This window comes from Poecilia reticulata, linkage group LG4, assembly GCF_000633615.1.
Source record: "Poecilia reticulata strain Guanapo linkage group LG4, Guppy_female_1.0+MT, whole genome shotgun sequence".
Lineage (NCBI taxonomy): Eukaryota > Metazoa > Chordata > Actinopteri > Cyprinodontiformes > Poeciliidae > Poecilia > Poecilia reticulata.
In genome coordinates, this window is record NC_024334.1 from 16297787 (window position 1) to 16325559 (window position 27773).

The 27773-nt window shown below is 39.9% G+C and overlaps 1 protein-coding gene across 1 annotated transcript; it reads right to left on the reverse strand.

Annotated features, from left to right (window-relative positions):
• Positions 1–2259: 2259 nt before the first annotated feature.
• hdlbpa (high density lipoprotein binding protein a) lies at positions 2260–14974 on the reverse strand. Its single transcript, XM_008407742.1, has 26 exons — positions 14864–14974; positions 14623–14786; positions 13549–13764; positions 13242–13448; positions 12935–13150; positions 12640–12846; positions 12444–12551; positions 12257–12361; positions 11876–11954; positions 11644–11783; positions 11461–11565; positions 11259–11372; positions 10525–10611; positions 10308–10439; positions 10008–10226; positions 9549–9770; positions 6969–7187; positions 6734–6872; positions 5814–5962; positions 5634–5738; positions 5422–5556; positions 4477–4604; positions 4154–4349; positions 3955–4071; positions 3712–3852; positions 2260–3633 (listed from the first exon to the last, which is right to left on the reverse strand). The coding sequence occupies exons 1-26, from the start codon at positions 14937–14939 to the stop codon at positions 3544–3546; spliced, it is 3816 nt and encodes a 1271-aa protein (XP_008405964.1). The 5' UTR covers positions 14940–14974; the 3' UTR covers positions 2260–3543.
• Positions 14975–27773: the final 12799 nt, after the last annotated feature.

Consider the following 27773-nt stretch of genomic DNA (forward strand, 5'->3'; position numbering starts at 1 on the left):
GCTTCGGTGAGAGCTTTTCTGATGCTGCATTCAAACACAGGAGCACGTTGGAAGTGTTGAAAATGCACCTCTGTTAGCTCTCAGGAGGAGAAGGGATGGGAGGAAAAAATAGAGTAATCTGCTCTCGGTTCATAATTTTGACCAAAATGGACAACGAACATGAAAGGAGGAGGAGGATTTTTAACAGAAAGGCTGCTTGTAGAAATAAAATTAACCTAATTTCTGCGTCCAAATTTAAGAAAGGAGAAGTCAACTGTTCCCACATTTTGACACACTCCAAATACAAACTTCTATGTGTTTTATTTGGGAATTTATGTGAGAAGCTAATAATAATAGATTAGCAAAAAAAAAAAAATCTATTCAAATTTGACCCAAAGGAAAATTAAATGCAACTCATTTCATCAAGTACCTCAATGTGGATGGTGATGCTGTTACCATGAAGCCTTCTCAGCTCCTCTGGGGTCATAGTTCAGGTGTCATTGGAGCATTTCAAATGTTAATCAGCTGCTTCCTTGTAAAGACAATATCTCGTTGCCACGACATATTGTGTCAACGAGAAAAATGAGAAAAAATGAGAAAAGAAAAAAAAAAACTTCCAGTTGCCCAGCATCCAAAACCAGGCGGAATCACTGTCGTGTTCGGCTCCATTTTTACAGAAATGAACTATGCAAACTGCATCCCCCAGCATTTATTGTGCTGGAGAATTAACGCAAAACATGTGTGTGTCTTTGAAGTCAGGAAAAGGACGTTTAGAAAAACGGTAACTAGATATCCATCTCTAGTTTAAAGATCCACGTGCAAAATCCTTTGACGTCTGCTGAAGCGGCCTCTTCATCCGTTGACGTAAGGTGCCTTTTTGGTTTTAAACCAACTAGTGCTGGACGGTATGACTAAAAATTTGTATCACGTTTTTTAAAGATTCTGGCGGTTTCACATTTTATCACGATAAATGTATATTTGACTTATTTTTTCCTGACTGCTTATACGTTTGTGGCCTATTTTACTCACAGGAGTACAAGGCAAATCATAGACTGCAGCAAAAGTATCAATTACTTTGTCCCAACACAATATGTGAACGAGTCAATACGAAATTGTAGAAAGAGATGTAGAATGTCAACTATTTTTATTGTGCAAAACGCAACATAAAAAATGCCAATTTTAACACTTCTTTTCAAAAAGAAAATAATTATTCTATAATATCCACAATATCACCTAAAAATACTCAGGGTTTAAGTATTCAAGTGTTGCAGGTGTGTATTGGAAGACATAAATATATTTTAAGCCAAGTTATTAAAGTATCATCGTCACACTAAATATTACAGGCTTGTACTGATTCTGTGTTTTCCATAAACAATTCACAATAAAACGAACACCAAGAATATCCTCCGATGTGAACAGCTTTATAAATGCAACATTACGAATGTTACTCATAATACCAATTTGGTTAAAGTATTTTCGCTACCTCAAATCCAGCGTTTTAATCAACCTTACCTTCTTGGCCGTAGTTAGCGGCTTCACGTCCTTTAATTGGTTGATTGATATTGTATTCGTGCTGCCTCGTGCCTTTCCGGCTACATACCGTGCGTCGGACTTTTTAAAACCAATATACTTCCGAACACACACCCACACCTCCTCGATTGGGCACAAGCTTTTCCTTTTCTATGTCCAGTCTCTTTCTTTATCAGCCATGCTTTTTATTCGTCATTATAACTTGATTAGCTGTTGACCAACAGGCCGTTTTCCTACCTTGCTGAGCCAAGCAGCGCTCTCCAGCGCTTCTTGTGGCGAACAATATTATATAAACAGTTGGATCATTAAATCAGTTTTCTCAGCTGTGAATTCATACCGGATATACCGCTGTACTGCAAAGAATCCATCAGCTAGGACTTCAGCTCATCTACCGCATCAGAACGAGTTTTCCCCCCCATTTCATCGTTTTTGCTGAACTTCTGGACATCGCTTTGAGCTGAGCGATAGCCAGAGATCATTCTCTTGTCTGGGCTGACATAGTTCAAATTAGTTACGGTTAATGTTTTACTGAATAGAATATTTGTTCAATATATGATCAAAATGTGCACCCAAATTTTGCCATTTAATTTTTTTTTTTTTTACAGTGACCTTCCACAATTTTCTATTTTTAGATATACTCAAATTGCTAAATTCTCAAAAATCCATCTTATCCAATCACCTCACAGCTTTATGTAGGTCAATCATAAAATACATTCATTTGTGATGAACCCAAAAATGACAGACAAAAAATATTTTCAATTTTTTTTATTGGCTTTTGGACAATTTTTTCCAGTGTCGCCCATAACCGTTCACTTCATGGTATTTGCATAATCTTTCGTTCAATACTAGGAGGATATAAACCAAGGTAGGTAGATGCTAGACATTTACTTAGCAGCTAGAAGGCTAAACTTACAAGCCAAGTAAACACACAACTGGGAAGAAAATGTTTTTGAAAGAATGAGGAAACAGCTTGCAGTTGTCTACTGAAAGCAACTCATCTCTACCTGGTTTGTATCTTTCTAGTTGTAAGGCTGGAAATAAAAATAAAAAATAAAAAAAAGAGAGGGGCCATTGCCATATAACAGAGGGGATCTGCATAGCAACTGGAAGACAAAGGGACTGGACACTGACCCATTGCAGAGGGCGAAGAAAGCAGGATGTCGTTAAAGTTGGCACAAGATGGTCGACTTCCGTAGAGTGATCTACTTTATAATGTAACGAATCTATTTAAAACAGTTAGTGTGAGGTTTGGATGCTGTGGAGCTCTAGCCTAGTGTTGTACAAAGTTTAGGTGTGGCATGATCTCCAAGCATCTGGCAGTTTGAGTTGGTGCCATTCCGTGGTGGCTGAAAGCCAGCCAACACCCTCCCCTCTCTTTCCCTCCCCAACACCTTCCATCACAGCTCACCAATTCATAAGGCTACAAGGTGGGAGCCGAAGTTTGATCATTCGCACAGCAGCACAGGTACGAGCACATGGAAGGACATGGAAGGACATGATTGGACGATCACTATAGTGTGCTTGGAAACGGATGACTACGTCATTTTCACTGGGCTACATGGATGAAGCAGGAAGGGGCGTGGGAACCTTCTACGACTGATGTTTAAGTTTGAACACTAAAATCAGTACCTCCCCACCCCCCTGGGCTCCTGCAAAAGGCAACTAAGATCAGGGCAGCTCACGTAAAAAGTAGTGATGTCTTCGTCATCACGATTTGGTAGAAGAGTTCAAACCACAATGAGGCGTCTGGTCTAAAACATTTAAAACATCGGTGTAGACGTGACGGCGACGTGGCCGGAACATTTAGGCTCGAGACGGTACGAGTGAACGCAGACACAAAGCTCACGATTGATTACAGTATCTGAAAGCTCTTGTTGTGGACTGGTGACCGAGATGCAGGATGATATTCTGAGAACTAAAGACTTTGAGGGTCAGCGGTCAGTCCAGGTCCAGAGGTTTTTTAGGGGGATAGGGAGGGATGCAGATGGAGTTGGTGGAGGGGAAGATTTGACTAGTTACTTTTAAGCCAATAGCTTAAAAGCGTTTGGGTCCCCAGGGTGACGCCTTCGCTTGGACCGGAGCGCCAAAGCTTGGGAAGTCTTCTGAGCTGCTCATGTCAGGAGCCTGAAAGGAAAAGGAGCAAATGGATTCAGAAAAACTAGTGAGGGGGAGTGGAATAGCAGCTGGTTGGGCAAGTCTCACCTTCTCGTTGCCGGTGGCCCAGGGAGCCTCTCTAACCACGAAACCTTTGGAATGGCCACGCTGCTCGTCTGCAGCAGCAACGCTGCCACCAGGTGGCCTCATGTATGCCATCTTCGCCTCATTTTCCACAACATCCGACAACTGAAAATTAACACACAAAAAAAAGTGCATCAGCAAACATTTGATCACGACTGGACAGACAAAAAAAAAAAAAAAAAAAAAAAAATGTTCAGAGGAGCTTACATATTCCTCTTCCAGGTTCAGGAGATGATCGATGGCTTCATCCACATGTTCAGGACGACCTACGACTGTGACAAGGTTTGGGTCTGCAGCGCCACTCTGTGGAAACCTGAGATCAATCTGAAAACATTGAAAAGTCATGTTTGAGTCACGATTTTTTTTAAAAATTGACATTTTCAATAAAAACAAATCTGGAGCTCACCTTAAACTCATCCATGATCTTGCGGATGCCCTTGCCCCGAGCACCAATGATGCGGGCATGAACCCTGCTGTCCAGGGTGATGTTCTCGGAGATCATCTCCTCCAGCTCGTCCACGATAGCCTGGATAGCCTCCCGTGCAGCTATGGCATTCTGCTCGTACCCTGTAATCGTGATCTGATCCTTTGAAGAAGAAGACAMAARAAAAAAAAAAAAAAAAAAAAAAAAAAAGATTTGAGCCATTCMATTTTWTAAAAGTGTTTAAAAAAAAAAAAAAAAGAACTTTAMGWWKWRRYTTTCCATGCTWYAYCWGRKTWTYAWCAYYMTTCTYTRKGAACTGGATGTTCACATCATGCTCTGTGCGGATGTTTGTGATGATGGCACCCTTGCGGCCGATGATTTTTGGGTGATACTTTGGGTCCACAGTGATGGTCAGTTTGAAGCTCTTGAGTGCCTGCAGGTTCAGGAGTGATTTTTTGCACAAAACTTGTTTTATTACCTGATTTCATGCGTTTGAAAGATAATCTGAGACTTTTGTGCTGATGTGTTGTGCGTGACCTTTAAAAGGTGACCTATTATGATTCCTTAAGCAGGTTAGGACAGGCCAAAACATGTTTACATTTTTTGTACCAATATTCCGAGTCTGATCAGTTCTGTGTATTGAGGCCATTTCACAATGAGCTGTTTTAGGGCTTCTGTCACTTTAAATCCAAATAAGCTGCTGCTGGCCATGCCCCTGAACTCACTGTTGGCTGCAAACAGATGCTCAATTATATGACTTTACGTCTCTGAAAAGCAGAAATGGAGCCTCCTGCAAAACCAACAAGAATAAAAGCAAGTGGATTCTGGATGGCAAGTTAACAACAAAACACTTGTCTTTTCCAGTAGTCATTGTATGGACCATACAGCAGTAAAACTAGAAGACCAAATGTGCTGGAGCTCAGCTTGGTTTGCTAAGTAACAGTGCAGTGCCTGCTATTCATGACTTTACAATTGGGAGGTTTTTGAAACCGTCCATTTTCCAAACATAAAAAAAAAAAAAAAAAAAAAAAAAACATGAATTCATTGCCAAAAAAAACATTAGTTTTTAGAAGCAGTAGAAACCAAATGGAAGTACAAAATTTGAATTTAGCACAATAACATTGAATAGCTTTAATGTTATTTGAGATAACATTAAAGTTCAAGTGCAGGACTAAGAAAATCATCCCAGTTTTGTGTTGCATCTTGTGAAAGATGAAGCAGAACAACTTGAAAGAACTAAAAATACAAACCCGATCTGCCTGCTCAGCCTGCAGCTCCTTGACGCGGTCGAAGAGGCCTTCTTTGGCACGGTCAAGGTGAGAGGCCAAGCCGGTGATGGCGATTTTATCAGACTGCTGGTCAGGAGGAGGCACTTGTATGTTTACCTGGAAGCACGTTGAAGTCATGAGGAATCTGCACTGAGCCCACACTGCGTTTTAACTGATTTTAAAAGATGGCGTACCTCAAATTCATCCATCATCTTACGAATTCCACTTCCTTTTTGTCCAATAATGTATCGATGAAGCTCAAAAGGCACTTCCACCTCAATTGTGACAGGAACCAGGACCTGCAGAGGAGGACACGCTTAGATGTAGAAAAGCAACTGACTGAGTCCAAACTGAGGCGTGGCATCAGCTCAGACCTTCAGCGCTTCCACAGCAGCCTCACAGCGCTCTTTGCGACCAGAAATCAAAATCACGTCACACTTTTTGGGAGCGTTTGGGTCGACGGGTTCTTTCACTTCACCATTGGCCTCTCCGTTCTCCTGAACAGGAGCTTCTGCAGGAGGTGCTGCTAAATAAACACATATACTCACAGTTAGTGGTTTTGAGCCAAAAACACTCCTTTTAGTTTAAAGCAGAGGTTCCCAAACTGTGGGGCGCAGAAAGCAGTCTGGATTAAAAAAAAAAAAAAAACATGAACGCTTTATGCACTCAGTTTTTACCTTAGAATGGCCAACTCTCTGTTACTGCTATGTCAATCTGATACAGTAGGGGCTTCCACACGTCCCATATCTATGTCCTCTGTCACTTTTATCAGCAGTTAAAACTGTTTTATCCGTTGTCAACATGTGGTATCCCGTTTTTCAGAGCCACCTTTAAACGCAACATGAGCGCTATGACACTCGCGCTGGGTTTACAGCTGTGCGGCAGCAGAGGAGACCTGCTGCTGCTGTGTAAAGCTACGCAGGTGTGTGTTAGAATCATGGCAGCAAACCAGCAAAACACGAAGAACTTTTCAGTTTTTTCCCCCAAACTGACTGAGTTGAGTAAAGCTGTTGGATGCAGGTAATGTTAGCTAAAAGATGACTACCTAATATCATCACCTTAAGCTTAACAAATAGCTTAAGGACATTGTTGTCTATGTCCAGCTACGTACATCCAAAAAAAGTCGATTTCCACCCCAAGCCCCCGTTCTTAGAGACAGGGAGTCTCTTAAGAATCCTCTTTCCCCCAAACCGCCCTCACACATGTCGTTCAACCAGACAGCTATTTGTAATCCATAGGGGGAGCCCAGAAAATGGTTTAAAGTTTGGTGAGAAACACAATGGCTTGCTTTTACCTTGTGGGTCCTCACGCTCTGGAAACTTAATCTGCACGTTGTGATCTCTGGTGATCTGCTGAATCCGTGAGCCCTTGGGACCCATGATGGAACGGTGGAACTTTTGAGAAATCACACACTCGACGGTCACCTGAGCCTCCTGGGGGGGGGGGACAAAGAAAAAAAAAATCAAGTAAAAATTTTAGAAGAAAGAAACAGAAAAGAAGGAAAAAAAAAAAAGACAACCAACACTTACCAGGTCTTCAACAATCTCCTGCAGGCGCTTCTTGGCTGCCTCCACACATTCTTTGGCTCCTTTGAGGGTGACCTTGTCGCTCTGGGAGGCGGTACGAGGAAAGCTCACCATGACGCCACCATACTCATCAGCAAGGTCCCTGAGGACCTGACCCCGGCGGGCCACAAAGTAGCGATGGTACTTAGGGTCGACGATCATCGTGTCCTCCACAATGTTGTCCTGAAACCACAAAGTGGACATCAGTATTTAGAAACCACAAGATATGCATTTTTATATTATGGATCAGGAATAGTGATAAGTTTCCTATTACAACATTCCAGATGTTTAGGGTTGACGCTTTAGGGATGTTTTGTGCCATTTGTTTGTTTCGTTTTTAAATCAAGCGATCTTAGAAGTGTTGAATGAATCAGCTCATTTAAACCATAAATGAGTTAAAAATGGCTACACAAACAGAATAATCTGCACCCTTGACCCACTCAAATTTAAGACGATTATGAATGGAATTTAAGACGTACGTATCCACTGAAGTGTGCTACTGGCATTAAATTTGTTCTTACCCATAATAGATGCAAACAAAGCTAGCAAGGGAGCTGCTAATATACTCTAGCTAGCAAGAGTGTTAGTGAGTTACCAGTAGCCTCAAAAGTCCAGTCGCAGAACATAAAGATATTTGAGTGCGACTCAAACTTTTGGCTGACAAAAAAGTCCCACAAGAGGAAAAATAAATTACACCAGAGATATCAAGTAGGCCTCAAGGTTTTCCCATTGAACCCACATACTAGTCCATTCCTGCAGGGTTTCCCCCAGTGTATTATAGGCCTGGCGGCCTGCCATGCTTTACTAGGGTCACCGCCAGGCTAAGCCTTTCTTGTTTGTTTTTTTGTTAGGTTGTTTTTTATTTTTTGTTTTTTTTTTTAAATAAGCCGGATTGCAAGTGTTTCTGTTGCTCCGAGCATTTCACTATCAGAGCAGATTTATTCCTAAAAGATATGTTTATAGAAGATATGTTTATAGTTTATGCATTTAAAGCCGGACCAATCACACCGCTGGGCCTCTGCGCGTTGCCTCCCGCTTCAGCAGCTGGATGTCTAAAGTTAATCTCAGCGCGGATCCCGCACCTCCTTTCACTCAAACTGGACACAGGCCGACCGCTATGGATATTTGCATCAACCCCCTGTGAGGAATTATGATTAGTTCTGAGGAGTTATTGATTAAGGTAAGAGTTTAAACCCACCGCGTTAGCTCTGGTTAGCTCTGGTGGCACAGCTCTACGTGAACCGCAGGAATAACTTGTAGTCGCGCTTTCAGAGGTGCATTAAGTGGTGAGAATGATGTATATTTGTGAACAAAACATTATGCAGCATTTACATCTCAACACGCTGCCCAGCGTTTGGCCCCGTCTTCCCTGTAAAGTTTAGGTCTGTGTTCCCGGTTAGCCGGTGCGTTAGTGGTTAACGACCCAGTGCTAATCACACATCGTGTAGGTTTAACCCGGCGAGGAGCTTTCGCGCTCTCCTCGCAGTCACGCATCACGCTGATTTTATATTATTATTACTAGTATTATTTTTCCGGTTACACAAAGCACCAAACCGTATCAAATGCTTTGTCCACTTAGAGTTAATGCGCGCGGCCACCGGACATCTGAAAAACTCATCCAGAAACTCGACCAACCAAAATAGTTTCTGTGTCCCCTTGTTAAAAACTCAACAGACACTAAATGAAAGAGCTACTAAAGCCACATTAGCAGCATTGAATTAAATCTCCCATTTGTTGCGCATCTCTGCGCAGTGCAGCAGCGGATTACCACATCATGCAGGGCCGGTCCAAGGATGTATGAGGCCTGGAGCAGAATATGACTTAGGGGCCCCTTTTGTTGCTAAAAACATCAGCACCTCTAACAGCTTCTGTGTTAGATTTAGTGAAATCTAGGACAGGGGGAGTAGCTGGCAAACCTAAAAAGCAATAAATTATAACTGCTGTTTACTAATTTGTATTTGTGAACAAACAGCTGAAACTCAGCATCAGATTGTAGCTGTGGTAACAAACCAATCTGACTATGAATATTGTTCTTTGAACTTCTACAAAGTAAACTTGCCAGCTCCTTAAAATCTTACATATAAATGTTAAATCATTTAAAGTTTTTTAATTTATATATGCTGAAACCATTTTGTCAAATTTGGCAGCAATGATAAACAAATGCTACATTTATACATCTCTGGTCTATGTTAAAATATTAGCATTTATGGGGCCCCTGAAGCTCTGGGGGGCCTGATGGAGCCTCTGACTTAATTTGGATTTAACAATAGTGGACATAATTGATTTTCATTTTAATTGTATTTGTTGATTAGTCGTTTTTAAGACTGGTTGTGGGTTTATTTAGCAGTTCACTGACAATGTTTTCCCATAACATATAATTACCCAGTGATATTTTTACTTTTGTCTACTTAACATCTTTTAATACAAAAAAACGGTGGACCGCCTCGGCGCCCGACCACCGGGCTTAGCAGGTTTTCTGGGGGAAACCCTGATTCCTGTACAGGACTCCTATTTTTATTTATATATATTTTTTAAATGGCATACCAAACTCTTGATGAGCTCCTCCAGCTCCTTCTGGGCTGTCCGAACCGCCTCCTCAGTCCCAACCACAGTGATGAGCTCTTGGTCTTTGTCCTCAGAGGTGGGGAAAATGATTCTGGCACCGGTGCTGTCACGGACCTTCCGGATGTTTCCGCCGCCTTTCCCGATGAGAAACTTGTGGTATTCTGGCTTTGCATGCAGCTCAGCAGTGAAACTCTTTATTTGCTGTGAAAGATGGTTTACCAAATTTTAAATTTAAAGTTCGGTAAGGCTTTTCAGAATAAATTTATGATAGTTGGCAGCCATGTCGAAGAGGTGGTAACCACCATAAAGTGTAGGTGGCTTTGTGGTGGACGAGTGCTAAACATTTCCTGGCTGGCAAACGTCAATCCAACTGTATAATCACATGGCAAAATAGACTGCTTGCAAGTTTAGCAAAGAAGTTGAAAGACTTGTACAAACCTTTTCCTCTGCTAGAGCAAGCAGTTGCTGCTTTGCTTTCTCCACCTCCTCCACTGGGCCTCTGATGGTGACTTTATCAATCCCCGAGCCCTCGGTGGGGAAGTGGATGTGCACACCGCCACACTCCTCCATGATGGATCGCACCAGGCGGCCCTTTGAACCAATCAGCGAGTTGTGCAACTTGGAGGGGATGGACACGTCCATTTCTGTGATGTTGGCCTGAACGCAGAGAGACAAGAATTACTAAACTGTAGTTTTACCATCATGCAACCAGATGGACAGGGTTTAGCGAGTGTTTACCAGTTCTTTCTGAATTGCCAAAATGCGGTTCCTTGCAGCTTCACAGTTTGCCTTCTTCCCCGTAATGACGATCATTTCAGAGTTGCTGTTTTCAGCAGGGAGGTCGATTTTGGTGTTGGTTTCCTCTCGGATCTACAGCATTAAAGATCTTCTTTAAGGCTTCTTCTTGGATTCATTGTGCAATACAGAAAGAAAAAAACAGTACAACATACAGCACCTTCTTGATGTTTGCTCCTCCTTTTCCAATTATGTTCCTATGAAACTGCTTGAAGATGGGGACGGACAGAGTCTGGCTGTTCTCCACCTAAACCAGCAAAAATGAAAATGTGAACACATCGTTACTGAAGGGATTCACCAACTCAAATTCCATTCACAAAAGTCTTAAATTTAAGACCTATATCTCCACAGAAATGTATAAACTTCGTCCAGCCAAGTGGAGATGATTGCACTTACCCAGCTAACAAGTGTATGTTAGTGAGGGACCTTTGGCCTCAATTGCCTTGTCACAGAACACAATAAAGTACTTTTGCCTGACAGTTTGAGTTATTTGTTTTTCTGAAAAGTTCCACAAGAAAAACAAACTGAATATACAATATTAAATAGTCCTGCCAAGAGAAAATTTAAGACCTGTGACATTAGATGATAATCGGGGACTGCGTACCAAGGGGCAAAATTTTGTAGAAAAATTAAAATTGGTAAAATGAATACATTTTAAGGCCTTAAATTTTAGATGGATGCATTTAACCCTGGTGTCCAGAAATGGGGTCCAACCGACCCCACACACATAAAACTTGTATCGTTTGCCACAGTCCTCTACGTTTGCCTCAGTCCTCGTACGCACAAGGGTTAATACTTTAAGGATGCTCAAACACCATGTGCTGCACCTCAAAATGTGTGTCACAGTAGTAATAAAAGAGAGAAAAATAATTTTTTTAAAAACTGACAGTTTACCATTTCAGCCACCATCTTCTGCATAAACTTGGAGCATTTTTCCACCTCGTTCCGAGGCCCTCTAAGTTGAACAATGTCGCTCTTCTGTGCTGGGTCGGGGAAATTGATGATGACCTGGAACAAACGTAACAGAACCGTTCACAGACCGCCATCAGCTCCAGTACAGAGCAAATGCAAACCAATAGGAGGAGTTAGAACTGACCTCTGGAAATTTGTCCCGCACTTCCTTTATCTTCTCCCCTTTTTGCCCGATGATGGCTCTGTGTAAACGATGTTCGATGATCAAGTCCTTTGTACGCTCGTTCTCCTGCAAGCCCCACAAGTTATTGAGCAACGCAAGGCTCTACGGTGAACTACATGTAGTGTCTTAGCTGTGTGTACCGACCATGCGTGACGCTAGCTCCAGCAGCTCCTTCTTGGCTTCCTGCACACCCTGGGGATCCCCCTCTATGCGGATCAGGTTGCTCTTCTCGTTGTCAGGGGGGATGCGGACTGTCACCTTGTGCAACTCTTTGATGCGGTTGACTAAAAGTTAAGTCAGAAAACAGATTGTTTTTAAGAGCAAAAATAATTAAAAAGTTTTTTTTTTAAGGATGAAGTTTCAGGTGCACACTTACTGTTAACGCCTCCTTTTCCAATCAGGTGACGATGGAATTTGGGATCCACAGTGATCTCTGCATAGTCCATTCGACTTACCTGTTAAAAGGTAAAATAAAATAAAAATTATATGTGTGCCTTCCATGTGTAGAGATGCACATGAATGGTCTCTGACCAAAATCGGATGGTTTTAAAGTTCATCAAGTCAGAAAGTCAAAAATCCTATTTTTCGCAGATGAGTGAATGCACCATTCCTAAATTCTACCAAATTAGCTCACTCTTTGGTGTAGAAATAGTCACAGAGAAAAAAATCTTAAGTTTTTAGTATCAGCAGGTGAAAGATTTTCTTCATGTACAGAAGATGACTCATTTGCTAGACTTCAGTGAAAAGAAAACCTCACCAAATCCGTAACAATGGCTTGAATCTGACTCTGCACCATCTGCACTTCTTTGGTTGGTCCTTCCAAAGTGATTTTATCTTCTCCCTCGGTGAACTCAATGTGCACCTGAACACAAACGATAAAAACATCAATTCATTTAGGACCAACAGTCAGACCTCAAACTTCTTCCAGTCTATACGACTCGCACCTTGGGCATCTGTTGGGTGATCTTAGCCAAGTTCTGTCCCTTTTTGCCAATGATGAAACGATGAAGCCAAGAAGGAGCCGACACCGAGGAAACAGTATAGCTGTTTGCCTGAAAACGGAAACAAAAAGTTAGTTTTCCCTCCAACTCTCATGCCCTCCAGTTAGCACTTCCACTCGTCATCAGAAACCGCCTGTACCTTGGCGTACACTTCAGTGAGGGCCTGCCCCAGGCGGTCAGGCTCCCCACGAAGGATGACTGTTTCTGAGCTATTGTCTGAAGGTGGGATCTCAACAGAGACGCCAGTTCTATCCAGGATCTCCTGCAGGGTGTTTCCCTTGGGGCCGACGACATATTTGTGCTGAGACTTCTTCACCTCCACCGCAATCGTGGTCGTACTCTTCTTCTGCAGGAGATACAAAGACCAGCTTTTGTACCTTTTGACAGGAACTAAATATTATTTTATACAATCAGATTTTTTGTTGTCCCCTCACCTTCTCCTCATGGATCTTCTTGATCAAAGCCACAGCAAGGGCCACCTGCTCCTTTTCCCCAGTGATGACGATCTCATTCTTATTCACGCTTGGAGGGGGGACATTAATGCGAGCACCAGTTTCCTGCATCATCTCTCCAACTATCTTATTGTAGGCACCGGTGATAAAGGGATGGTACACCTTATCAATGTTCACCCTCTCCACAGCACGCTTATCCTATTAAAAAAATGAGTAGGAAAAGTTAAAAATGGCAAAACTGGGTAATAAAAATGAATGTGAAAATGCTTCCTGAGGGCATTAACATTACCTGCTCTGCAGAGATCAACAGGATCTCATGCTTTGCCTTTTCCAGACCCTCCTTGGTACCAGAGATCTTGATCTGGTTGCTGGGGTCGTCGGGTCGTGGGATCTGGATCTTGGTGGCAGTCTTGAGCTCTAGCTCCTGAAGCTTCTCCCCGTTCTTGCCGATGACAAAGCGATGGTGTTCCTTTGGGATAGCGACAGTCGCTGAAGCCTGAAAAAGAAAAACAACACAAAAAAAAATAAATAAACATTACAGCCATCTTTGTCGCAGACAATAAATGTTGACCAGTAGAAATTCCAAAGCCTCATACTTGAGTCTGCAGTCGGGACACGATCTCCTTGCGGGCCTTCATCACAGCATCCAGCTTCCCAGACACCATGATGGAGAGACCCTGGTCTTTAGCCAAGGAGAGTTCCAGGTGGGCTCCAGTCTTATGCATGATGTCCACACAGACCTTCGCTTGTTCCCCTTCCCCAAACTGGTTAATGTCCTTGTACTTGCGCTCCTCCAGCGGCACATGGAAAACCTGAGACGTATAAAAATAAAAATAAGATAAACTTATAGATATTGCACTGATAGATATTGCACTGAATTCATTAATGGGTGCCACAATACCTACAGTAAAACCCAATTAAAAAAATTTTAAGCATACAAAAGTCACAAGACAGAACTTTGTGTTGCGTTTCTAGCATGCCTGTAAGTCTGATGTACGAGCTACATCAGACTTTAACCTTTAATCAAGTCCCACCACTAAAACCAGGGTAAAATTTAAGACTCAATTATTTAATGCTACATTGAATTAAATTTAAAAACACAAAAAACATTACACTATAGAATGGTCAGAGGATACTGCTGCATTACAATCAAGCACAGCAAAAACATTTCTGGGGTCCGCTTGTGGCTCTTAACAGCAGTTTTGTGCTTCCCACTCTGCATGTGGCCCTCTGCAGCCTTAACCTCCCTAATGCCAAGTTTTTAGCACGAAATAAGGTAATATTTTATGGATTAGCAACAGAAGTGATCCAGGGGCGAAGATGAACATCCTCCAGCCAACTAGCAATCAAGTTTGACTTACTTAACAGATGCAAAAAAAAAAACTAGCTAGGGCACATTAGCAGCTAGTTATCAGTACTTTAAGTCACAGAACACAAGGAAGATGTCTGCATATGAAACTTTTACCTGCAAATATGATATACAACTAAATATACAAAATTAAATAGTCATACCATGCCAAAATTTAAGATTTGTGATTAAAGCATTTAAAGCCAACTTGCATTTAAGACAGGCAGGATGCAAGGAAACTCTGTAAAATTCTTATAAATTTGAGCAAAAGGAGACACAGGGCCACATGTTAAGTTAAGTTAAAGTAGTAGTACTGGTGCACCTGGGTGATAATGGAGGACTTGAGAGGCCGAATCTTTGATGTCCAGGCATTGGCAGTTTCCTGCGTCCCCTCAGGTGTGGCCGCTTTCTCAGGGAGAGGTGGGAAGGCATCCTTGTAGGTAGGAAGTTCCTCCTCATCTTCTCCAGCACTGGGGCCTCCAGCAGCTGGAGGGGAGGGTGAAACTACTCCAATTACCAATACATAAAGTGATAAAAGTATATAAATGGTCAAAAACACTCACCACCACTTTGTTCAGGCAGAAGCCCACTGCGGTGCTCAATGAAACTTTCCTGCGTAAGTACAGCGACTGAGCTCATGGTTAAGATCCCACGTCAAACACAGAGTCCGAGTGTGCCACTGGAAACAAAGTGCATGGTTTAGTACAGTTACAGCCACAATGCAGCTAACAAGTAAAGGTTAAAATAACACAAGTTATAATTTGCTCACTTTTTGGAACATGGTAGAGTTCAGAAAAACAGTCATGTGAGCCGTATGTTATTACAATTTGAATTTTGGCTCAATTACATTCAAACAGGTCGGGAAACGTTGAAGCTCAAGAACTAAACATGTTTTTTTTTTAATTAAATAAAAGTCACATGATCATGAGCAAGCTTATTATAGCTGAACTTTGGCTTTCCCTTTATCTAATCTACTTTTATCACAGAAAACCCATGTTCCAGAGATCACGATCACCTTTATTAGCAATGCCAAATGCAGTGCACCCTCTCTCCATCTCTTCAAACGGCACTATTCCAAGAATTATAGTAGGGTGACGGCTAAGAGGATTTCGCTCGGTGACCTCTCTCTATGTCCACAATGCAAGAGATTAAAGTCCAGGAGCGGTCTGTCTCTTAGATCTTTGAGCCAACGGTTCAGTTCCAAGAGCAAAACTCAGAAGTCCTCACCTCCACCTCACAGCTTTGTTGAATTTTATGCATCAAGCTCCAACAGCAGTCCTCATTACTGAAAATACAGTTTCTTGGAAAAAGGATACGCACCTCGTTTCAATTTCATCACGTTTAAAACAAAAACTCGATATAGCCAGGGGAGTCTCTAGTTTGTGTGTTTTGGTCAAGAAACTCTTGCCAACAAAGAATGAATAATAATAGGGTGGCTTTTCCTCCAAGAAAAGCAGAAAACGGATATAAAAGCATGAACAATTTGAGTGCGTTACTATAGAAATGGTAAATCTGTATAGAGAACAGCTGTTCCAAACTGAGGCAGCAACAACCCATTTGTTCAACCAGAGGTTTTAATAACCATTACTGAAGCCTTATCTAAAGAGTTAGCTGTAATAATCTACGTTCACATCATGAATTTATGACCACATTCCTCTGCTTTAAAGGTGGGAACATGATAAAGAAATGTGCTGGTGTCAGTCCTGTCCACATGTGTGTGCAGGCGTGTGTACGAGGCGTGCCGTGTGCTCAAAATATGTGAACCATGTAGAAGTCCTGGCCACCTGACTGCACAGGTGTCTTCACGTCTCCTCTTTCCGCCAAGCTAGTTCCATAAGAATGCCACTAGAGACTAAAAAGGCTAAATGATCATAAACATGAAGATGTGCAATGAAGTGCAATGTTTTAGAAATATCCTCACCAAACCCCCATTTTCTATTGGTCTAAGTTTATCCTACCTTTATAACCTTTTGCTGCTTCAGCATAGTAAACAGCATAGTAAACTGAAACTGACTGCACTGTTTTATAACTGGGATGAAATTGGAAAGCACGTCATCGACTTTGAGCCCATCTTCTGTATACAACTGGACTGACTCAACTAGAGGTGTGCCGATCGATCAGCCACCGATCATAATCGGCCGATTTCCGTGAAAAAGTGTATGATCGGTGATCGCCGATCACGGTCTCTTGCTGCCGATCACACAAACTGATCACCTGCATCTCATTTCGCAGCCTGCCTGTGCAGCTGGTCTCCTCTTTCCTTCACACTGCGCAAACGCACAGCAACAAATCCTAAGTGATGTGGAACTATAACGCACTGAGTGACTGGGGAAGTTTGCGTGTTGTGGCGGAAAGTTGAAGCACGTGGGGTGAAGCACGTCAAAATGCATCAACACGACAAATCTAATATGGCATAAAAACTATGCCATACTTGACGGAGTTTGGCTATATCGAGGCTCACTGCAGTAAAAATGACATATGGAGGATCAGACAGCAGGTAAAGTAGCGCACAGCTACAAACACTCACCCGGATTAGCATGACGGTCAGAAAGCTAAACAAATAACCCGCAAAATTATTTAAGTCTTCGAGCTGCAAGACGCTGGTTCTGCTCTCGCTGTTGAACCGCTGCTACGCTACAGGTAGTAATATTTCACAGACGGAGCGCCGCTTCTGCTCCACCTGGTAGTGACTCTCACACCGAACCTCTGCTTAAAGCTGCAGTATCCAACTTAAAAAAATACATTTTACATATTAAAACTTTTACTGTCCTAACATGAGACAGATAATCTCTGAAAAAATAATCGACCTCCTCTGCCTCCTCCCTGTTCTGCATAATTACTCCACTCAGTCAGAAACAGCCAATCAGAACTAGCAGTAATCAGCTAGTCGCCATGCTATCAGGAAGTTTTCATTCAGTAACTCAGGATTGTTTATTGTAATGGATCCTGTATTTGCCTTTGAATGTTAAGTTTTATACTTGAATTTTTGGCAATGTTGAGAGGTTTTATTGACTCTTTGTATTATTTAACCTCTTCAGAGCCTTCATATGTTTTGTCTGTTAAAGGTAGTATTACTGATAGCAGTACAATTTGCACAATGCCTGTTTTTTTCTTGGAAAGTTATTAAAAACACATTTTTGTCTAAATTAAGGTGAATTCATGGTTCCTTTTTCCACATTATGTAACCGGTAGTGCTTTTGATTAAAAAAATAATTATTATTATGTGATTGGTATTGGTGATCGGCCCTCATGGGTGATCGGAATCGGTATCGGCAGGAAAAAACCTGATCGGCACAACTCTAGACTCAACATTTGTTATGAAAAACTAAAGATTTATTCCATGTAAATTACTTAAAAACGCTGTGTGTGTGCGCAAACAACTTACCAGCTAAATGGTCAGTTACCAGATAATCCGTCCTGTAAAATGCAAGTTCCCGTCAGCCTGCCAGCTTTTACCTGTTTAAAAAACAAAGAGGAGGAAGGTAAGGACTCCAAAAGGAATTATTCCTGTCTAAAAAACTTAAAGCTTTAAATTCCTGTACTGTTTAATTGGTGAACAAGCAGATGTGCAATAAATATACCAGCTAATGACTCTTCAACGATAAATCAGACTGACCAATTATTGTTTTCCTAAAAAAAAACAACCTACAAATGATTCTGTCTAAAGTTAAAACCTAAAAACTGAAAATTTTGGAGACTTTCCCACAAAAAGCAGTATGAACTAAGATTGGAGTCTTTATAGGATTTGGGGACAAAGTAGCAAACTTGCATTTAAATAGGTTTTTTCACACATGCAACAGTGATAAAGACTGTTTAAGATAGGTTTAGATGTCATTGATAACTTAATTATGACTTGTATGAAGTGCAAAACAAGTGATTTTTTATTTTTTTTATCATGCTTGAGTGTTTAAGACCATAATTTGTGCTTAAGTATTGTGAATAATGTCTTCCAATAACACCTTGTCCTATTTTTACATTTTCTGTTAACTTTTTTATTTATTTTTTTTTAAACACAAACAGGTCGTTGGGGGCTCGCCCCAACGTCCCTTCCGCTGGGCTTAGAGTGTTTTCTGGGGGAAACTCTGGCATAATTCGTTCTGATTGAACCACAGAAGAATCTCAGGAGCAATGTGGATCAGACTCAAGGTCAAAATATTTTAAAAACAGTAAACTGGGCAGTGCTGTGCTCTACCACCACACAAGAGTTTACTTAACGTGCAGTGTGCTATGCTTTTTATGTCCAACAGACCTTATCCAGTGAGAAGTTCCACTAGTTTTCTTACGGTGGCTCATTAACATAAACCACCGTAAGAGTCAAACCCTTTTAATCAACAGTGTAATTCCTAGGTCATGAGTGACATGGTGAAGCTTTTGACTAAACATCGGGGAAGGGAAACATCTTAGCACTTCTGCTGCCAAAACATGACTTCTAGTTTGGTAGGTTACCAATTATGTACTATTATGGGTTCCATCTTTGTACCAATTACTGGCTATGCTCCCAAAAGAAAGTAAATAGAAAAACAAACTGTAATGCATATTAAAGTTAGCTTTTTAAAAATTCACAAAAATACAAATCTATACGCAGTGTAGTCATTACATAATAATGGACTGGATCCATTTGTCTTGAAAATAGACTGATGAGTTTCAAGTTTAAAATAAATACAGAAAAAAAAAAACTGTTGATAGGACAGCACATGCTTTACTGGAACTAGCAAAATTTGATTCAGACAACTCACGCTTTCAAAGTATAATTATTCTGAACACCGAACAGGTGGAAAATCTAAAATATAACGTTTTCATCTACACTTCAAACCAAACTTTGACATTGCTTAATGTAGACCGAAGATCATCAATTACCTCAGAATCATACGAATCCAAAAAAAACCTTTAAAAAAAATCCATGTATACCCTCATACATGAATTTGGCATCCAAAATTTCTTTTTTTTTTCCCTGAATTTGGTTTTGAATTCTACTTCTGAAATGTAATCATTTGAGAATTAAGCCAACATCATTTTGTAATTTTATGAAACTTAAAATACAGTATAGTGATGCCAAGGAGAAAAGATATGCAACACGCCAGGTATTTATTAAAGAGCTGCTAATAAGTCAGTGTCTTGTTGCTCTGTACGCCACGTTAACTTGCATTAATATTTCCTACAGCCTGCCAACGTTCGAGCCTCGATAACATTATAGTCTAAATCCCAGCTTATAGACTTAAGAAGGCAGCTAACAGGATATCATGTTAACTAGCTGACAGCTGCCAACGACACTTTGCAGCACAGTTAATGCTAGGTACCTTCATATCGGCTAACCTTGYCTAGCCGATAAAACATATAGTCTGCCTGACAAAAACTAATAATGTCAAACGAGATAACGTTAGATACTCGGGTCATTGCGTAGAGGTGTGAGAGTAACAAGGACAAATACAGAATAATTGAATATTAGCCCAGAAACCACAGCTTGTTAGCAAACTTGCTAAAAACTTTGACTGCGGCGTGTACGACTGTGACACGTAGCCCTTCGGCTAATAGGTAGCCTTAACTTAGCATGCCTCACTCTCACTTGGAAAACACAACTTAAGTCTGTCTGTTTTACCGTTGGTGACATTAGAATGTCAGCTAATTAAAAGCTAAAAACTTTACAATAATCCTAACTGTACATTTAGACAGTGATCGTGACGTTTTATGCGGGTTATCCAACATTAGTACACTCAATAAAAGTATAAGTCCAACTATAGCCTAGCTAGCGAGCTAATGTTAGCTTCCATAACGTTCGACTAGCGAGCTAAGTCCACGTAGGCACACAGCTGAGAGAGGGTTGAAATGACACGGAGTCAGGCCAGAACATAGTGTAATATATGGAGCTTACCCCTTAACTGGCCAAAGGACAAGTACCGCGGTGGTTTATTAGTGGTCAGTAGAAGTCACGGATGTTGGGAGTACAGAGGTATAGGACCGAAAACAAGCCAGTACTTACTTCTTTTATGTGTTCGTCTGCCCTGAAGGTGCAGGAGCTGAGCTGAAATTCCACTGGCGAGAAGGTGGGAGTGAAGCCTGACGGATATATAGAGGTCTCCGCCACCAATCATGTCCTAAAACGTCACGTCCAAGAGTCCGGTTACAAATAACTTATTTTCATTCCCCTCAAACATTGCGATTAGTGTTGCACTTTTTTTTTCTTAGAAAATTAAACATTAGAGTGAGGCATCATTTGTAATGGACAATGAACTAACTTGCAATAGAATCAAGAAATTAACTTTTTCTATTATCTAAAGTTACATATAATATTGATTGTACAGTAAGTGCAGAGGAAATAAACAAATAACGCAAGTAAAGTAGCAGAGAAAATAAAGTTTATAACTTTTTTATCATTGAATTGCATGGATATGAAGAAGAGACATATTAAGATTACAGCTCAAAAATGGAGAGTTTTTACTTTAAATTAATCTTCTAAATATTTTTCTTTGCATTATTTTAAATATATATTTATCATCCGGTAAAAATGCTTAAATATCAGCCTTCTCTTTCTTATTACAACATCAAACTTTAAGAGTCATGGCAGGTCATGCTTAGTAAATTACTTCCTTCTTTTTTACGCCTTCCGTTTTTATTCGTGTGACATCAAGGCATCCTGAAACCATGCATCATTGCAGGTCTCTTCTTCCTTGTGTCACAAATCATCCCAGACAGCCATCTTCATCCCAGTTACTGTCTCTTCATCACCACTGAACTCATTCACTTTCAACAACTCCACTCTTAAATGTCCATGACTTTGACTCAGATTGTAAGTAATTAATAATCTCACATAAATTGATGACTAAACCGATTCTTTTTGGTTCTTTGGTACACTCAGTACAACTTCTTATTTTGTGTACAGTATTTTGGGGGAAAAAACATGCCAAGGATTTTTTTTTTACAAAATCCCTGGTGGCACAAAAATTGGCGATTATTACGCAATCCCATTTTTGCCATTAGGACAGCACTTTTTTTTTCTTGTAATATTTCACAAGGTTGGAACATACAATGAGATGACTCATTGTATGTCATCTCATACAATGAGTATGAGATGACATACTCATTGTATGAGAGTATAGGATGGATGGATGGATGGATGGATGGATGGATGGATGGATGGATGGATGGATGGATGGATGGATGGATGGACGGACGGACGGACGGACGGACGGACGGACGGACGGACGGACAGGGTAGGACATCAGGACGTTAAGATGAGAATCAGACCCACAGCATCACAGAACCTCCAACATACTGAGCTGTTATACCTGAGGCGGTTTTTGCTGACAAACTCCATGTTGGTCTCATGTAAGCAAATAAAACAGTTTCAGGTGAAACGCCCAGTGGAGCGTGGCAACCTGCAAACATTTGATGTTGTGAGAAAGAGTCTGTTTCCTGGCAGGCCTCTCAAATAAACAGGTTAGATGTAGCTAGCAAGCTGCTATAGAAACTTGGTGAAGCCAACATGCAGTTTTCGGTGAGTTTGAAATTCATTTTACCTCCTTTACCATCCTTCCTTTTTATTCTTTCACATAGTGGTAAGATAAAGTTAGGTCCTCATCCATTGCTCTTGCTCACAGTTCTAATTGGCTTAGGAGAATTTGTTGTTGCTCTAAATTCAGATTTAGGCCACTTTAGGACAGAAGATAATGTCTTATCAATTTTTTTTTTATTTATTGAATATAGTGTAGAATAACACATATTTGCCTTATGCCTTGTTCTGTTGTCTTTCCCATTTTGAAATGTCTATGATAGAGGTGAGCCACCATGCAACATCATATAATAATAATAATAATAATAATAATAATAATAATAATAATAATAATAATAATAATAATAATAATAATAACCTTTTTCAGCAAGATTGCCGCACCATTTACATTTAAGTATCAATATTTACATTCAACCAGAGAAATATATTTAATTTCAATAGTTCAAATTCAAAAATATTTTATTGATTCCAAAGGAATATTTAATTGAATATTATAGAATAATAACAATAAATAATAATAATAATGTTACATTTATATCTCCCATCAGAGGCATGGCCCACGGAAACAGGCATTCATGTATCACTAATTAGAAGTTTCAAATTCAATTCAAAGTCAACAAATACTTTATTTATCACAAATGCAAATGAAATTTTGTGATGAGTCATATCGTCCATGGAGTATTAATAGTTTGTCTAGCAGCAAATTTGAAGATGCCCCTGACTGAAGTTGGCTAATTTTCTGGGTAGCAGAGGTGACGTTCTACAGTGACATGTCCTGTTACATGCTCAGTTACCGGCAAGCATTGCTACTCCACCTCATTTGCTTCTGCTACTCCTCTATACATTTCTGTCTGGTTGTTTAGTTGGAAGCTGGTCAGAGAGATGATGGAGTAGGGGATATGATCCTTGTCCATTCTGATCAATGGAGGAGATGGTGTGAACTTCCTCTTTCTCTCTCTGCTCTTTGGTTCTGCTCTGCATCAGTGAAGTCATCTTTTCCAACTCGTCTGGGATTTCCCACCATGCCTCACAGTAAACAGGATGTTCCTTTCGTCATGTAAATTTAATGTGCAATTTAGTTTTTTACTGGTAAGTTTATAATTGCATCTTTTAGAATTCAAAGTAATACATTTTTTTCTATAAACGTTTGTTATGGTGTCCAACTACCACAGGGTTTTATGAGCAGCTGCCAAATGGTACGAAAATGAAGCTAGCTGCTCCTTCCAACCTGAGATTGTATTAAAATCATATTAAAATGCTTCCAGCTTGGAATCAAAACACTAGCCTAAACTACACAAGAGGTACGGAAAAGAATTTGAGTTAAAATGTATTTTGGAAAAACAGATGCAGCAGATCAAATAATGGTAGACCGTTCACAAGAAATAAACTGCAGTAGCGTTTTCTCTTGTGAATCAGAACAGAAAGTATTCAAAGTAACATCTGGATGACCACAGAAGGCTTTTGGAGCTAATGAAACGGACAGAATAAGTTAAGAAACTGAAACTGAAATTTGGCTGCTCAGTGCACTAGAGCAAGCGAAATTAAAAACATGTTTAAGAAAAGGTTTCAGAAATAACCTTTTCTTAGGGGTAATAGACATTTATTGTATCATTTATCATGATAAATGATATGAAAAATTTATCGCCATAAATTTCTTTTCATGATAAGAATTTTGATTTATCGCTGACATGATAAATTCCAGTTAATAATGTAAAAAAAAAAAAGTCCACATTGTCAGGATTGTTATTTTTGCTTTTTTCTCCACTGTTTGTGTTGCTAAACTATGTGAAGTTTAGCGATACAAATCACTTCTTTAAGCATATTACAAATTGGAATGTTTTTCAAAAGCAATGTTTTTTGTTTGTGGGGCTACGATTGCTGGGTCATGCAGTCGCAGCCATACAGTTACCTTTAAAAAAATATATAAATAATATAATGGTGGTAACATGACAAAATGTGAAATCGCTAATAGTGTAGGAATACTTTCTTACTGCTATCTTTACTGGATTTTTTTTAAGCCTTTTTCTTCTGTATTGTAGTTTGCTTTCTGAAACTGCTACCAGTTGTTCAATCCTGGGAAGGCAGGTGGGATTTTTTTTTAGCACTGAGGCACATGGATAATATTCATGTTCATATTGCCATCATGATGTGGTAAACAGAGAATAATATAAATGAACAACAATATACTTCTTATTATTTCCACCACTTTCACTCTGTATTAAGTTGTAATCTGTACAATACATAAAGGAACATTTGCCTCATGTTATTACAGAACCATGTATCACGACTTAACTTGATTAAATACAGACACTGTGAGGAGGTCCTGAACTCACTGACGATAATGACTACAGATCAAAAGATAGTCTGAAAACGGTCAACTCAATCGACCTTGACTCTATCAATACACTCTCTAGTGGCCGTCTTTGTTATAATCATCCACTAAAAACATCTAGATATTTGAAAACTAAAACTAGGAAATATGAGTGAAACGTTTAGTCAGAAATAAAAACGAGGATAGAAAAAGTATGTGAGTACACTGCCAGACAGCTTAGTGAGAGATGAAGTGTTTGATCATTTTTAAAGATGACAAGACAAAACAAAGGCAGGGGTTGGTTAAAAACAGGGACAGGGACCTGCATCTCAAACAGACACACGACTCTGCTGCTGACCTGGCACTTTCAATGCATGCTGGGACTTCACTCCATGGCCATTTGAATAAAGTAGCAGATCTTAAATGAGTGACTGTAATTGTGGTTATTTAAGGATTTGGTAGAACAAAAGGAGGGTACCATGATAAGTATTTTTTACACTTACAAATCCAGACCCTTATCAACAAACTGAGCTGTCAGTTTAGAAGGGAGGGAAACAAACAAAACACTCTGGAAAAGTTCACCCAGAATGAACTTTTTTAACATTCAAGCTCTAGGGTCTTCATCCAAAAACCACCAAGGTTCTCAGAAAAACAACAACAGCAAAGAAAAAGACAACAGGCAGAAAGACACCCAAACTGGAGGGAACAGCCCTCATTTTTCCAGTTGAAAAACATAGCTTCAGATGTAGAGAAGCTAACTCCTATCCTAGCTGCTTCACCCTAAGTAGCTAGACTTGTTCTGCTGCATGGTAAAGGTAATGGGTCAACGATGTCAATAAGAAGAACCTAATCAGCCAGAATCAAAGATCCTGAGGTCCCAAAGCAAAAACCTTTCTATTCATAACTTAACATTCTGTCTCCGAATATCTTAAACAGGATGCGTGACAAACACCATGCCAGTGTCCAAAACGGTAAGGGAACGGGAATGACATCATTGGGTAAAAGCAACCTCATACTTTACATGAGGTATGAGCAGTGCCTCCCACAAATACAGCAGTGCCTCCCACAAAATAGCTACAGGAACATTGCTATTGGTCTTTTAAGGGCCATAAAGCACATGACCATGTTGGACTGGCTTCTCATCATCCTCTTGACCATCGTCAGGACCTCTGTGGTGTTCTGGTCAGGTCTGTTTCTGGCCAGTCAAGTACAGTAAGAACAAGGTCATTGAACCATCTCTTTGTACCTTTGGTAATGTTGGCATGTACCATGTCCTGCTGGGAAGTGAATTCTGCATTGTTTTAGCATTTGTCAGAATAAAGAAGTGTTCTAAAATGGTCTGCAAGATGACTGCACTGACTGTGGACTTCAGCAAACCCAGAGACGTGACACTCCAAATCATCTCTGACAGAGGAAACTTCACTTCAAGCAACATTGATTCTGAGCCTCTCCACTGTTCTTCCAGACTCTGGAACCTTGACTTCCAAGTCAAAAGCAAACTTTACTTTCAGAAAAGAAGACTTTGGACCACTGAGCAACACTCCTGTGTGTGTCTGTTTCAGGAGAACCTTGGCATGAGGAATGTCATTTGTCTGTGTGTAGTGGCTCTTGATGCTTGAATGGGTTTTGCTTGGCACTTCTCACAACGCTGTGGTTATCCCTGTCCCTAGTGCAACATTTCACACCACGATTTCTCTTGCCAATGGACATGCTTGGATATGGCAATGACCTTTGTGACTTACTCTCACTGGGGAGGCAGCAGTCTTCCCCATGGTTGTGGAATATACTGACCCAGACTGAAACACTTTTTAAAGACAAAGGAAACCTTTGCAGGTGTTTTGACTGAGGCAATTGAGAGTGTGACACCATAAGTTTACAATATTTAACTTTTTCAAAATACCCAAATTTTCTGAGAAAATTATATGGTAAATTTCCATTGCATGTAATCCATAATCACCATATATAATCAAAAACTGTATATATTGACAAAATAAATAAGATTTTATTTCAAAACCCCTTTTTGATTTGAATTAATCGAATAAATATACATATGAGTTCCACAAAAATGATATTTATTATGTTTAATCTATTATTTTTGGTTATCAAAGTATATGTAATTGGGCTCAATTGTCTATAACATATCTCTGTAAGATGTATAAATAAAAACTCTCTTAGAGAAGCGTAAGTAAATAAATATATTACAGCACCTGTCACAGGTTGAAAAACCACAAAGTGTTTTACAATAAAAACAGAAACAAAATAAAAGCACAGAAGACTAAACCAATTTCATATTATACAGAAAAAAAAAATCATTTCTGTAGTAAACTAGTTACAAGCCAGTCTGAATAAATGGGTCTTCAGCCGTTTCAGAATCGACACGGTGCAGAGATGGAAGCAACACATTCCACAACCCGAGGGGTCAGCGCTCCAGAGCAGTAATCCCCCGTTCTTCCTGGAAGCATTAACACCCTTTGACCAGAAGATCTCAGACTGCCAGAAGAACTGTAGGGTTCTAAAACGTTCCAGACCTAGGCTGGGGCTTGACCAAGCACAGCTCTAGAAAAGGTCTAAAATTTGAAAATAAATTCTTAAATAATACCAACAGTTAATGTAGAGAGATTAAAACAGCAGTAATATGCTGTCTCCTTTGTGTGTCAGGTTTGCTGCAGTGCTCTATAGTGACTGGAGATGGTTGAGATGATTCTCATTCAAACACATAAGAAGGCTGTTGAGATAATAAAGATGAGAGGAAACAAAAGCACAAATTATCATTGCATTTCAAAGTTTAGAAATGTTTTTATTTTTAATGAAAAAGGTCATTTAAATGCTAATTCATTTATGAGACGTTGCAAGGATGTTGCAGAATTAAAGATAACACCATAGTTTTAAAGGTTTAGATGGAGCACATACCGACATATTCAATAAATTAGAATGTACGTCCCAATGAGTCTCGTTTGTCAGATTAAAAGTAGACTTTGAAAATAACAACCTTTGTGCAGGTATTAAGTATAGTTTTCACTAAGCACACATTTCTGTTTTTAAAAAATACTGTTTACATTGGCCTGACGTAATCTTCTAATCTTAAATGTTGTATTTTCATTAGCAGTTAGCAGAAAATCATCATAACTAAGAGAAAAATATGCGTTTAAAAAATCTGTTTTTGTCTAATTAGCCATTATAACGTGTTTCACTTGGTGATAGAGAGACTGAAATAAATTGACTTTTCAATCATTTTCTAATTTGTTGAATGGGTCAGTAGATCAGTCTACAAACTATTTCTTCGACCATCATGCGGCTTTAGGGGGCGGCTGTTTCTCCTCTATACATTGACTGTCCCCTGAATTGGAAAACTGACACTCATATTGAGAGATCTGAGAAGCTAAGGTTTTTATAAACCAAAGAGACACAATTACATATAACTGAGGTTACAAAAAGGAACCTAATCTATTTTCATTTTAATACTTCACATGTAGGTGGTGGATAATATTTACAAAAAATAGAATCAACTCTGAACAGAGAAAAACAAATCAAACAAACCTGCTGCTTTTTCACATTCCTGTTTGAGAAAAGTCCATGTGTTTAGAGGAAACAGCGCCTCCTTGCGTCACATTCACAACATATAATGGTCTTAGAATAGCTTAGGAATGTTTTATAT